The sequence below is a fragment of the Natator depressus genome, chromosome 6, assembly GCF_965152275.1.
Source record: "Natator depressus isolate rNatDep1 chromosome 6, rNatDep2.hap1, whole genome shotgun sequence".
Taxonomy (NCBI): domain Eukaryota; kingdom Metazoa; phylum Chordata; order Testudines; family Cheloniidae; genus Natator; species Natator depressus.
The window spans coordinates 104,253,003-104,267,439 of NC_134239.1; the positions used below are offsets into that span (position 1 = coordinate 104,253,003).

General features: G+C 42.9%; 1 protein-coding gene across 1 annotated transcript in view; it reads right to left on the reverse strand.

Moving 5' to 3' along the window:
• SYNE3 (spectrin repeat containing nuclear envelope family member 3) overlaps nt 1-14,437 on the reverse strand; it is an 82,301-nt gene that overhangs the window by 6,010 nt on the left and 61,854 nt on the right. Inside the window, exons 17-18 of the mRNA XM_074956182.1 lie at nt 11,728-11,877; nt 9,695-9,733 (exon numbers count right to left, since the gene is read on the reverse strand). Coding sequence (XP_074812283.1) covers nt 9,695-9,733; nt 11,728-11,877 — 189 coding nt within the window. The remainder of the gene's footprint in view (nt 1-9,694; nt 9,734-11,727; nt 11,878-14,437) is intronic.

A 14,437-nucleotide genomic window follows, 5' to 3' on the forward strand; every position in this document is an offset into this window, starting at 1 on the left:
CTGGTGAGTGTACCTTTTTAAATATAATACATGTTTTAAAAGCAAGCGTTTTTTAATTATTAATTAGCCCTGAGGACTTGGGATGCATTCGTGGCCAGTACAGCTACTGGAAAAGTCTGTTAACGTGTCTGGGGATGGAGCGGAAATTCTCAAGGGACATCTCCATGAAGCTCTCCTTGAGGTACTCTAAAAGCCTTTGCAGAAGATTTCTGGGGAGAGCAGCCTTATTTTGTCCTCCATGGTAGGACACTTTACCACACGCCATGCTAGTAGCAAGTAATCTGGTATCATTACATGACAAAGCCTGGCAGCATATGGTCCCGGTGTTTGCTGGCATTCAAGCAACATCCGTTCTTTATCTCTCTGTGTTATCCTCAGGAGAGTGATATCATTCACGGTAACCTGGTTGAAATACGGGAATTTAATTAAGGGGACATTCAGAGGTGGCTGTTCCTACTGGGCTGTTTGCCTGTGGCTGAAAAGAAATCCTCCCTGCAGTTAGCCATGCGGTGGGGGGGAGGGGGCATTGGCGCTGAGCTGTTCGCGTTTGGCTAGCAGGGATCTTCCCTGATACCAGCCATGCGGTGGGAGGAGGGGTAAAGCGATCATCCCAGAGAATTGGATGAGGGGCGGGGTTAGTTTGGTTTCTGCTGCTGCACGTTAACATGAAAACCGCAGCACTAAATGGCCAACTCAACGGGCTTTGCTTGGTATGGGAAAGGAGGGCACTGCTGTTATGAAGGTTGCAGAAGCCAAAAGACTATGGCTTACCATGGCCACCTGCAAGCTGAATTCAGTTGCCCGGCCCTGCGTGTGTGATCTCTTAACACCAAAGGCGCAGGCACTCAATATAAGATGCAAAATGTGATCTTGTACTTAAATCACATGTGCTATGTAATGTGAATCATGTTGTTCACCATGAAAGAGTATAGCCATTGTTCTGTAAAATGTATCTTTTAAAATACTTCACTCCCTTTTTTCCCTCCCACAGCTGCAAACGTTTCAAGCCTCCCTCCTCCATCCCAAAGGCTATCTCAGATAAGGGGGCGAAAAAAACGCATTCACGATGAAATGTTCTCTGAGCTCATGCAGTTGTCTGGCACTGACAGAGCTCAGCAGAATGTGTGGAGGGACACAGTCGCACAGTACAGGAAATCAGCCCATGAACGTGAGGACAGGAGGGATGATTGAGATGAGAAGTGGCGGCAGGAAGAGCAGAGGAGGCAGGATGCAACGCTGGGGCTACAGCGGGATCAAACGGACATGCTCCGGCGTCTGGTGGAGGTTCAGGAATGGCAGCAGGATCACAGACTGCCGCTGCATCCCCTGTTTAACCACTCTCCCTCCTCCCCAAGTTCCATAGCCTCCTCACCCAGATGCCCAAGAATGCAGGGGAGTTGGGAGGGAGGCTCTGGGCACCCAACCACTCCACCCCAGTGGACAGCCCAAGCAACAGAAGACTGGCATTCAACAAGTTTTGAAGTGGCCTTTTCCTTCCCTCCTCCCACACCCCAGCCAGGCTACCTTGTGAGTTATCTCCCTATTTTTATAATCAATTAATAAAGAATACATGGTTTTTAAATGATAGTGACTTTATTTCCTTTGCAAGCAAGCTGTGATCGAAGTGGGCAGGGTGGGTGGTTTACAGGGAATTAGAGTCAACCAAGGGGGTGGATTTTCATCAAGGAGAAACAAACAGAAGTGTCACATGGTACCCTGGCCAGTCATGAAACTGGTTTTCAAAGCTTCTCTGATTCTCAGCACTTCCTGCTGTGCTCCTCTAACCGCCCTGGTGTCTGGCTGCGCATATTCAGTGGCCAGGCGATTTGCTTCAACCTCCCATCCCACCATAAACGTCTCCCCCTTACTCTCACAGAGATTGTGGAGCACACAGCAAGCAGCAATAACAATGGGAATATTGATTTCGCTGAGATCTGAGCGAGTCAGTAAACTGCACCAGCGACCCTTTAAACATCCAAATGCATACTCTACCACCATTCTGTGCTTGCTCAGCCTATAGTTAAACAGCTCCTGACTACTGTCCAGGGTGCCTGTGTACGGCTTCATGAGCCAGGGCGTTAAGGGGTAGGCTGGGTCCCCAACGATAACTATAGGCATTTCAACATCCCCAACAGTTATTTTCTGGTCTGGACAGTAAATCCCTTCCTGCAGCCATTTAAACAGACCAGAGTTCCTGAAGACCTGAGCGTCATGAACCTTTCCCGGCCATCCCATGTTGATGTTGGAGAAACGTCCCTTGTGATCCACCAGTGCTTGCATCACCACTGAAAAGTACCCCTTGCGGTTTATGTTTTGGCTGCCCTGGTGGTCTGGTCCCAAGATAGGGATATGCATTCCATCTATAGCCCCACCACAGTTAGGGAATCCCATTGCAGCAAACCATCTACTATGATCTGCACATTTCCCAGAGCCACTACCTTTGATAGCAGCAGCTCAATGATTGCATTGGCTACTTGCATCACAGCAACCCCCACAGTAGATTTGCCCACTCCAAATTGATTACCGACTGACTGGTAGCTGTGTGGCATTGCAAGCTTCCACAGGGCTATTGCCATTTGCTTCTCAACTGTGAGGGCTGCTCTCATCTTGGTATTCTTGCGCTTCAGGGCAGGGGAAAGCAAGTCACAAAGTTCCATGAAAGTGCCCTTACGCATGCAAAAATTTTGGAGCCACTGGGAATCATCCCAATCCTGCAACACTATGCGGTCCCACCAGTCTGTGCTTGTTTCCCAGGCCCAGAATCAGCATTCCACGGCATGAGCCTGCCCCATCAACATCATGATCTCCAAATTCCCGGGGACCGTGGTTTTAGAGAAATCTGTGTCTATGTCCTCATCACTCTCGTCACCGCGCTGCCGTTGCCTCCTCACATGGTTTTTCAGGTTCTGGTTCTGCATAAACTGTACCATAATATGCGGGGTGTTTACAATGGTCATAACTGCTGCGGTGAGCTGAACGGGCTCCATGCTTGCCGTGCTATGGCGTCTGCTCAGGCAATCCAGGGAAAAGGGCGTGAAATGATTGTCTGCCATTGCTTTCACGGAGGGAGGGTTGACTGATGACATTTACCCATAACCACACGTGACAAATTTTTGGCCCCATCAGGCGTTGGGAGCTCAGCCCAGAATTCCAATGGGCAGCGGGGACTGCGGGAACTGTGGGATAGCTACCCACAGTGCACCACTTGGAATGTCGACTCTTGCCACGGTACTGTGGACGCACACCGCCGAATTAATATACTTAGTGTGGACGCATGCACTCGACTTTATCCAATCTGTTCCCAAAAATCGACTTCTGTAAAATCAGAATAATTTCGTAGTGTAGACATACCCTGAGTCTCAGAAGGCACGTGGACGACATTTCAAAGTTTCCGCTGCAAAGTCGCTTAAAATTAAGTACGCTGCCAATATGTTACTGTGACACGGATCGATTTACGACAGCCAGCTCTACTGATAGATATGGCACAACTTGCACTTAGGATAATAATGCCACAGGCAAAGTGGTGGCACTGGATCTATTGGAGCAGCATTACAGATAAGAAAGCATTGCCTTCGACAATTCTTTATACACAAGGACCCTGGCCACAACTTTCTGGTTTATCCTTGTTCTGCTGAATAATCCCAAGCAGAATTATAGCTAAGGCTTCTAAACAAGATAATATGCATTTAAACTGGTCCTATTCAAACAAGTGCATTGAGAACCCTACCAGAGTCAAAGGTGGATGGCAGTCCTTATACAAATATAAAAAAGGTGTTTAAAGGTGCCAAAAACTGACTTTATTCTGCCTCTAGCCACCACAACTCCCTCCAGCTTCCTGCATTTACGGGGTGATTACAATATTCCTTCATAAAAAAATGCTAAAATTTCCTTTACCAGAACAGTTCATTGGAAGTATCTTTCTTGCAAAGAAAATGAACATCACTCCTTCATTCAGAACTAATTGGAAGCCTCTTGGCATCCTCAGCAGAAGGATGATACAAGATATCACTTTTGGACTCAATGGACATGGAAACTAAGATACCTTCTTACTCCTAGGGTGGTGTCTCACCTTACAGACCCAGGATGGGGCAGTGTATGCAGCTTGCACTGCTGCTGCCAGTGCTGGTTTGTCATGTGGATAAATAGGAGATTCCACTTTCTGGGCACGTACTGTAACCAGCGCTAGATCTACAAACACTGGGATAGATTCACTCCCCAGAAGATCCCTTAGCAGCAGAATAAGGATGCAGTAGTAAGGCAGTTCAGTAGTGAGTGAAGCTGCCTGGCCCAGCCTCCCACTATGGGAGGAGGCAAAGCCAGGTTGATTCAGCCTTCTTCCTGGAACGTCTGCTGATGGGGCTCCTATAAAGTCTCAGCGAAACTGAACGCTGCCCTCCCTGATGCAGCCGTGGCCTGCACAGTCGGCCCAGAAAGCAGGGATTCTACCCTTATGCCCCTGGAGGGGTGAATCTATGTCACTGTTTTAAATGGTAAGAAGTCCATTTTGCTGTGAATCATGCACACTTGGGGCATGTATTGTTGTTTGATTCCTAAACGTACAGGCTGGCCTGGGTGCACATGAAATGAACAAAAACCACTTAGGCAAATTCTCCTTGGGAAGAAAATGTTCATGGTTGGAGCAAAGATGGGCTCCAGCCACAAATCTAAGATCCAGATCTGAACTACTCCAATGATCTGTGTATTTGGCCTTGAAGTTTTGGTTCAAGGGGAAAGAGTTCTCTTAAGTAGGAGGAAAGATTTCCTCAGTGTTCATAAAATATGCATTAAACTGGGAAAAATGTGTCACCTTAATGCACTTTTTAAAAAGCATTTTCCATTTTACCAAGCATGTTATTTTACAGCAGACTTCAAATGACCAAACACCTGCCATGAGTCTGACCACCAAAGACATAAAATCTATGATCATTTTTAACAGGACACTATATATATACATGCTGTGTTACTGTAAATGGATTTTGTTTTCTGTATACTTCTCGTCATATCTTAAGTTCAGTCTGTGTTATTACTGTTTTCTCCGAGACAAGGAGTGAGCACTATAGCTTTGTCCACAGTTTCCTGGATGCCTGCATTAATTTGATTGACTCAAGATCTATGGTGACTTCTAAAGAAGATTAAATTACACACTCCCTCTTGCCCATGTGCTGCTTGAGATTACATCCAGCAATTTCTCAAAGAGAAGCAATTAGGTGACTACAAATTTAATAAACCCTAATTATTTTGTTTGTACAAACAATAAAGCCAAAATTATTTGTGCAGCAAGGAACTGTAATTACTTTGAAAAAAAAATCGAACAGTGCTACCTAACCTCAGAAATAACAAGTTTTGGATTTCCTATTTATTCTAAAAATGCTCATGGAATATTTTCTGTTGGCTGGGAGCCAACCTTTGAAGGTAACATTTATCATCATTATTGTTTAGTATTTGCTCTATAATGTCTCAGTGTGCTAGGTAAACTACAGACACAAATACACACATGTTACCCCATCACAGGCACCTGCCAAAAACTCACAGCCGCTGATACAATTTCCTGCAAATGCTTTTTGGGTTTTTTTTTGGTTCGTCTATAAGATATCACTCTTAAAGAGATCATTATCCCACAGTGTTCATCCTGGGGGAAGGTCTAGCAAGGGGCATGTCCTCAGTAGACAAGAAGAATGAGAGAGGGAGTGAGTAGAAAGAAGCACATTAATATAAATGGAAGAAAGAAAAGGAGTACTTGTGGCACCTTAGAGACTAACCAATCTATTTGAGCATAAGCTTATAAATTGGTTCGTCTCTAAGGTGGCACAAGTACTCCTTTTCTTTTTGCGAATACAGACTAACACGGCTGCTACTCTGAAACCTGTCATAAATGGAAAAGGCTCTGACAACATTGAGCCATGCAGTGAGGCAATGGAATGGAGGCAGAACGACATGGAATGAGACTGGCAGCATCTGTGCCCTTCTATCCCCCACCCCAAACTATTCAAACACGGAAGATGAAATGAGAATCACCAGGAAAAACACGTCACAGAAGCAAAAGATCAACTCAGCACCTGACATCCTGCCCCTGCTGCTGCTTCTATAAGGCTCCACATGAAAGAGGGATGGCACAAATCATCCAAGATGAAATTCACCCCCTGAGCAGAGGATCAGCACATGGCCTAGGCACCATTCAAGTCCCCCAAACCGGGGTCTGCTCCTACTGCACATATGCTGAGGGGAGTGGATTTTACAAGTTATGAGGTGATTCAGCCCTTTCCCATGAGTGGTGCGCTATTTCAGGTACAAGTTAATTAACATAGGGCATTATTAGTCATTCACCCAGAGAATTTTCATTTGCTGCAGTTTTGAAGAGATGCAACCGACATAAAACGTATATTTAAAAAATCCTTCACTCAGCTACTAACAACATCATAGATTATTTAACCTGAATTTTAAAAAACTATTACAAATATTTTAAAACTCTCATTTGCACCTCCCCATTTATGCTTTTTGTCCTTCTCCCAGCTCAGATAGCACTGAGACCAGACTGGTCAATGTCACTTTCTAATTCTCATGAGTTAGGCCCCATGCTGTTATGCCAGGGGATGTTTAACTCATAGATGTATTTCTAGTCATAATGGACCCAATTCTGCTTTCAGTGGCAGCAATATGAATCTGGGATAACTCCACTGAGGTCCATGGACCATCACTGGTGTACACTGGCGGGTGTAAATGACAGCAGCATCTGGATCATTAGCATTTCTAAATCACCTGGCACCTAGAACTGCCTGACAATGTTCTTTTAGGTGCAAAGGGAACTACTGTATTCTCGCCCACAACGTGTTCTCATTTCATCCGATGAAGTGAGCTGTAGCTCACGAAAGCTTATGCTCAAATAAATTGGTTAATCAATAAGGTGCCACAAGTACTCCTTTTCTTTTTTCATTCTTCTTCTGAATTTCTTTGTCTTTCCCCCTTTGCACTGGGTAGTTGTTCAGAAGTCAGGGAAGGGCTTCAGTACTCCTTGGCACGGATGACTTGCCTAGTGTGGGCCTAACGGATACTAACCGGCCAATATTTCATGCAGGTATCATCGGAAATGACCTGTGTATCTGGACATCGCTCAGGAGGATGAGAGAGACTGAGTACCAGCCAACATTAAGGTGCTGTGCTGAAGTCAAGGATGGAATCTCACTGCTCAGTGGAGATACAACAGAGCCACAAGCATTTTCCGCTACACGCAACTCTGACCAAGAGAGCCATATGAAAAAAAAAAGTCCTTGATCGGTTTTTTGAATTTTCCCTTTAGGGTCATTACCAAGGAAAAGTAGTTTTACTCAATGTCTGACAGCTTCTATAGCAGGAATTAAGATGCCACATTGTTTTCCTAGTCTGATTAGGAATTTAAGGGAAGATTCTTGCCACTTGAGCTATCATGCTGAAAAAACATCCAGTGATCTTGCTATTTGGTTCACTACACCCAATGCCTAGTGCTGAGCTGCAGGTGCAATAACGAAAAGGCTTTGGGGGTTACCATGAGGGTTCAAGATTGGCCAGAATTATTCAAGAGAGGTGTGGGTATCACAATGCACATACTAGTACTTCACCAGGATAAGAACTGGGTAGGGCTTTACTGCATCTTTGGTACACCTGGGGAATAGTCTTGCTGCATTGGGAAGCCTTGGCATGGGGAGGACTCACGGATGACAAGATCAGGTGTGCATAATGCCAGGTGTGAGTGTTTAGCATCCCTTAACAGGAGTGAGATGTGGTTCTCAGGGGGAGAGATCAAGAGTTATTTGTGTGGTGATATAATCACAAAACTCATTATCCATTCATTTAACTTTGCATTGTGTAAATAAAGTCTCAATCTATACAATCTAATAACAAGGCAGATGAGATGATGTAAAATGGGAGCCAACTTTATGAACCAAGCAAATGCTGGTAGAGCTAAAGGGCTTGATTCAATCCCATTAAGGGCAATGGAAAGACTCAAGATCAGGCTCCAAAAGAAGAACTGTTCCTGAACTTTAATCAAAAGCTGGTGTTTTCTTCTTTTCTTTCAAGCCTATCCCTTTTTGTCTTTTCTACTGTCTCTGCTCTTTGTTGTTTCAGCCTTTTATGTGAGTCCCAAGAGAAATTCCTTCACAGAATGCTGCACAGAATCAGGGCTTAGTCTAATAGCATTAGGCATATTACCTTACTTTACCTACAATTCTTCACTTGAAGGGACATGGACTGGATGAGCTAAATTAAAATTTAAAAATGTGAATTAGGAACCTGTGACACACTGTACCCCACAGTAGCACCCAGTAACCCCCATATACATCATTCATATATGGGTGTATTGTTTCATACAAAGCATGTCATGTAAGATATCTGCTGAGACCCATTGTTCTGTCAAAATATGTATATTGTTAGTGTGTATGAAGTTATGAGATTCTGTTAGATGGTTGTTATTGAAATATGTTGTGAGTTTGGGAGTCGCCCACTGATAGTTCTCCAGTAACAACAAAGGAGGTGACCAATACCCAGGCCAGCCTTAAACAACTATTAATCAGCAGGGGACTTGTAAACAAGGGATTTACAATTCTGTACAAGGTTGTGCAAGCACTAGACAATGTGATTCATTTACACAAAACTACACCACGGGGAATACTCAATTCTGGGACTCCGCAAAGCCCACCAGGCTAGTGTTGACTTCCAATGAGATTTAGGCTCCTAAGGGCTAGATCTACAAAGGAGACTTAGGCTCAGCATTGCAATGCATAACATTTAGGCATCCCACTGCCTATTGGAATCCACAGCACCAAGTTAGGTGCCCAGACTCCCCATATAATGCACAGGGACAGATAGGCACCTAAGAACAGGATTCATAAAAGCCAGCACACAGTGAGTGGAGAGCCACCTAACACAGCCAGTAGAGAATGCTGAGGAGAGGATGTAAGCTCCCAAATTATTATTAATTATTATTAGGCACTTTCAAAAATGTTCACCCTCATCTAAACAGGAGATGGACAGACATCCAGTTCCTATGCTTCTGTGATGGCAGGATAGTCCAAGGGCAATATCCTTAAAAAGGAAACTGCTTCTTCTTTTTAAACTTGGAATATTTCTCAACCTCTTTACCACTGTGGGCCGCATATGCAGCTCTCCTCTATGTGTTATGTGGGATGCATCCACACAATATATATATAACCTGTATGGCCCTGAGGCTGTCACGTTGGCCGCAACTATGTGCTAAGTGGGCTGCAAGCGGCCCGCAGGTTAAAAACCACTGGTCTACACTATAGCTTCTACAGCAGCTCAGCTACAGCTGCATCTGTGTCACTTACAACCGAAGTGTAGCCTATACCAGTGGAATGGATTTTTCTGTTGAAGTAGTTAACCCAACTCTGCAGGAATTCTTCCATCGACCTAGCCTCATCTCAACTGGGGGTTAGGTTAACGTAGTTATGGTGCTCAGGGTGCAAAAAAAAAGAAAGAAAAATGTTAGAGCCCTGAACGACGGAGCTAGGTTGATCTAATTTTTAAATGTACACCGGGCCTTGTAGAAGAGCAGCTTCCTTATTAAGGTACTTTACATAGACACTTATCCTAATGCATCCAACTCTTTTCAAGAACCTTAAAAAAAATCTCATTTAAAAGTAATTACCTGTGAAACTTCTAATCTAACATTTCTGAGTTTAATGATTGGAAAATTTTGTACCTTTCTGAATCCATCAGGTTCTTCCAAAGATCTAGGAGTCTGTTTAAAAAAAAGAAAAAAGAAAAATATAAACACAAACACAAAATACCATGAAACTGAGATCCCAGTGGAACCGATAATGGAATATTCATTTCACAGGGGGAACGTTTCTTTCAAATTTCTGGTCATCTGGATAGGCTGAAACAGCAGGTGATTGGTGTTTAATGAGCTTTTTAATGCACATCAGAAATAAAGCCCAAATGGATTTTGTTTCCTAACAATGTAAGTTAGATGCAGTGTTACTTAAGAAATAGCTTTGATTTTACTGACACCTATTGACTAAATGTATTCTTACACAAGGTACTTGGGCAAAAAATGTACCACACAATAACTCTGATTTTACACTATTTCTGATTAATAGAGACTGCCCTTCACCTCCACTGCAAATCAAAGGATTTGTGTTCTAAATAAATACTTTCAATTTGAAACTCATTGACAGCTTCTTTGAAGACTAGCGGAGAAGGACTAAAACTACAGATTTTCTCCCACACCTTACAGCCAAGGTTTTCTAAAATATTGAGTCATTTTAGGTGGCTCATTTTTCAGGTGCCCAAGTTACAATACTTTAAAGAGGATTTATTGCCGAAAGTGCCAGGTACCCACAATCTAAAAACCAGGCCTCAAAGTTTGGCACCCCAGAATCACTAGTCACTTTGGAAAATCAGGACTTAACTATGCAAATTTATGTTAAACTAACTGCAAATATCTTTATTATTATTTGCAATATTTGTTACTGGATAAACTCCACCTTCTTTACAATGCTTTCACATACAACTCTCTGATATAAAACTTTATGTTTACCCAGACCTATACTTTGGTCCTCACATTAAAATCAATTACAATTGTCTATGACATCAGCTCTTTATACCATTCCAAATGCTAAGCCCATGAAGTGAATGTGATAAAGAAACTGGCTCCTTTTGTAGTTTCTTTCTGAGACAATCTGTTCTGTTCTTGACTATACTGATCACATTGACTCACAGAGCACCACAGAACAGAAGACAATTACACAAATAGAGTTATGTGGGCATATAACCTTGTTACAGTAATTGTGCAAAAGAACATTCTGTGGGGGAGAGAAGGAGCAGGCGGGGGAAGGGAAGGAAGCCCCTGATTGGGATTTCCTCACTACATGTCTAAGAGAAAGTTACACACACACACACACACACACACACACACACACACCAACTACATGGTATAAGGGCCCAGGGACTAGAACCCAGGTCTGTAGAATGTAGGGGAGTTGATATTCCCACAGTACCCCTGGGAGGCCATATGGAGGCATTCCCAGGGAGCACTGTGGAGAGTAGGTGCCTCAGGAAATACAACCCAAGAGACCCAGAGTGACAGTACCCTGCAGCCCTCTGTTTGGCCAAGTGCCCCTATTTAACCCCAGTGGTTGCCTCAGGAAGTTGTCTGGGCAACTACACAGATTTCAGTCTGCTGCAATGCCCGACTTCGCCTCTATTCCTGATATCTGATCTCTGACTCCAGCCTGACTTCAACCCTCAGTTCTGCCTCTGATCTCCAGTCTCCGACCCTGGCCTGACTCTGACCCTGACACTTGTTTATGAGACCTAGCCTTGCAATTCCTCCAACTCCAGCTCAGCGACTCCTGTCCCTGGTGGGCAGATTCAGCCCAGGTGAGACCACTAGGCAAGACCATCTATGCCCCAGTCCCTTACACAATATCATGTTAGATGATATCACTATTGGGCCAAATCTGAAGTCTTTACTCAAGGAAAAGTAATGAGCATTGCTTGTGTGGAGACAAAGAGGCCACAGGATTTCTAATTGAATATTGAAAGTGCGTGTATATATAAATATATTCAATTGACTTCAGTGGGATTACCTATACGCTGAAAGTTAAGCACCTGTTTATGTCCTTACTGGATTGGGACTACAGCTGTCAAAAAGCAGTGGTTACTTAAAAGAATTATGGAAAAGTACTACAGTGTATTTAATACTAACACCTCTGATGCCCATTCACCTACCAATGAGCTGCTGGAGTTTTTGAGTTTAGATTTATAGAGCATCCATTGATAACGCAGGTCCTCCACATCTTCAGAGGTCCCGACAACTGTCTGAAGACTAAGGAGATCTTCAAAAAGACACTGCCCCTCAGGAACACGAGACTGTAGGTCCTTCAGGGAAAGACAAGGTCATCAGCAACATGGCATTTAAAGGAATCGCTGCCTTGCCAACACTAGAGATTCAGTCATTTAAAAGGACATTAGCATTGCATCCAGTTGGTGGGAACTCTGCATTTATGTTTATGCATTTATTTTTATTTTGCCATCACATATTCATGTAGGATGGTCTACATCTGCAGGATTTCTCTTAACTGAGGACTTTTATTGTTAGGTTTCCTCTTATAGTTGTCATTGTTGGTGGATTTTATTGTATTGATTGTAAGTATTAAAACGCTGAGGATAAAAAATAAAAGACAGATTTTAGCCAGAAATGTTAAAATATCTGTGTCAAACGAGGCTGTTTGTGACATGGAAAAATGTCTTACGCAAATGTTATAGTATGACTCTGAACTTTCCATTGCAGCGTGGGGGCCCTTATGGATCTCCCCTCTCCCCTTACGGATCTCCCCTCTCCCCTTACAGACCCACCTATCCTGTGAGTTTTATAGCAGGGAGATGTGATATGGCCCTGGATGCTGATTTTAGCTTTTAAATAATTTGAAAGGCTCTTGGCCACATTTCAGCCTCTGTACTGTGGAGGAGGATGAATGTCTTGGGAAAGAAGAACATCAAGCTGGAATGGAGGGAAAAGATACCATAGTTGCGACCCTCCTTCCAGATGATATCACGGTATCCTCTTGCACTGACGATACCCCCACGGGGGAGGGAATCCCAGTTGTTAGGCACAAACAGATAATAGTAACCAGGGATTCAGCTATTAGAAATATACATAGTTGGTTTGTGATGACCAGGACAGCCACATGGTGAATTGCCTGGAAGGTACAAAGCTTGCGAACCTCTTGAGACATCTAGATAGACATAAGTGCAGTGCTGGGGAGGAGTGGTAGTTGTGGTATATGTGGTGTATATATATATATATATATATACACCAATGACATAGGGAAACATACTAGAGAGGTCCTAGAGGCCATATTTAGGCTGCTAGGTAAGAAATTAAAGTCCAGGACCTCCATGGTAGCATTCTCTGAAATGCTTCCAGTTCCACAGGCAAAACTGCAGGGTCTGAATGTATGGATGAGATGATGGTGTTGGGAGAAGCAATTTAGGTTTATTAGGAACTGGGGGCTCTTTTGTGAAAGGAGGAGCCTATACAGGAAGAATGGGCTCCACCTAAACCATAACAGAACTAGACTGTTGGCATGTAAAATTAAAAAGATCATAGAGGAGTTTTTAAATTAAGAGATGGGGGACAGCTGAAAGCTGTGGAGAAGCACACAGTTCAGACAGAGGACAGGCAATACAATCCTTAGGAGAGGATTGATTAAAGAGCATACTTCTATATCCTTGTAAAGAGGAGAGGATAGAAAGTGATAAAGTAGAGGTAGGAACTGAAGAAAAACAGTCAAATGAAAAAGAGTCCCATTCAATTGAATCACATGAAGGCAGACAACTAAATATTGACAAACTTTATAAGTGTTTGTATACAAATGCTATAAGTCTAAATACTAAAATGGGAGAACTTGAGTGACTGGCATTAAATGAAGATACTGATACGAAAGACATCACAGAAACTTGGTAGAACAATGATAATCAATGGGACATGGTAATACCACAGTACAAAATATACAGGAATGACAGAATAGGTAGTACTGGTAGGAGAGTGATACTATATGTGAAAGAAAGCATAGAGACAAATATAGTACAAATCTTAAATGAATCAAACTGTATCTTATAATATGGTACCTTAGAAATTCGAAGCTTGAATAACAAGAGTTTAGCAGTAGGAATATACTACTGACTAACTGACCAGGATGGTGGTGACTGTGAAATGCTCAGGGAGATTAGAGAGGCTACAAAAACAGATAGCCCAATAATTATGGGGGATTTCAACTATCCCTATATTGACTGCGTACATGTCACCTCAAGACAGGATTCACAGATAAAATTTCTAGGCACCATTAATGACTGTTTCTTGTAGCAGCTAGTCCTGGAACCCACAAGGGGAGAGGCAATTGTTGAATTAGTCCTAAGTGGTGCACAGGATCTGGTCCAAGAGGTGAACATAGCTGAACCACTCAGTAAAATCAACAATAATATACTTAAACTTAACATCCTTGTAAAGGGCAAAATACCAAAGAAACCTACCACTGTAGCATTTAACTTCAAAAAGGGGAACTACACAAAAACGAGGACGCTAGTTAAACGGAAATTAAAAGGAACAATCACAAGAGTGAAATGCCTAAAAGCTACATGGAAACTATTTTAAAACACCATAATAGAGGCTCAAACTACATGTAAACCCCACATGAAAAAAAATAGAAAGAGGACCAAACAAATGTCACCATTGCTAAACAGTAGACTAAAACAGAGGTGAGAGGCAAAAGGGCATCCTTCAAAAATGCGAGGCAAATAGACAGGACAATAAAGAGCATAAGCATGTCAAGTGTAAAAATATAATTAGGCAAGCCAAAAAAGAATTTGAAGAGCAACCAGCAAAAGACACAGAAACTAACAGCAAAGTTTTTAAAGTACATCAGAAGCAGGAAGTATG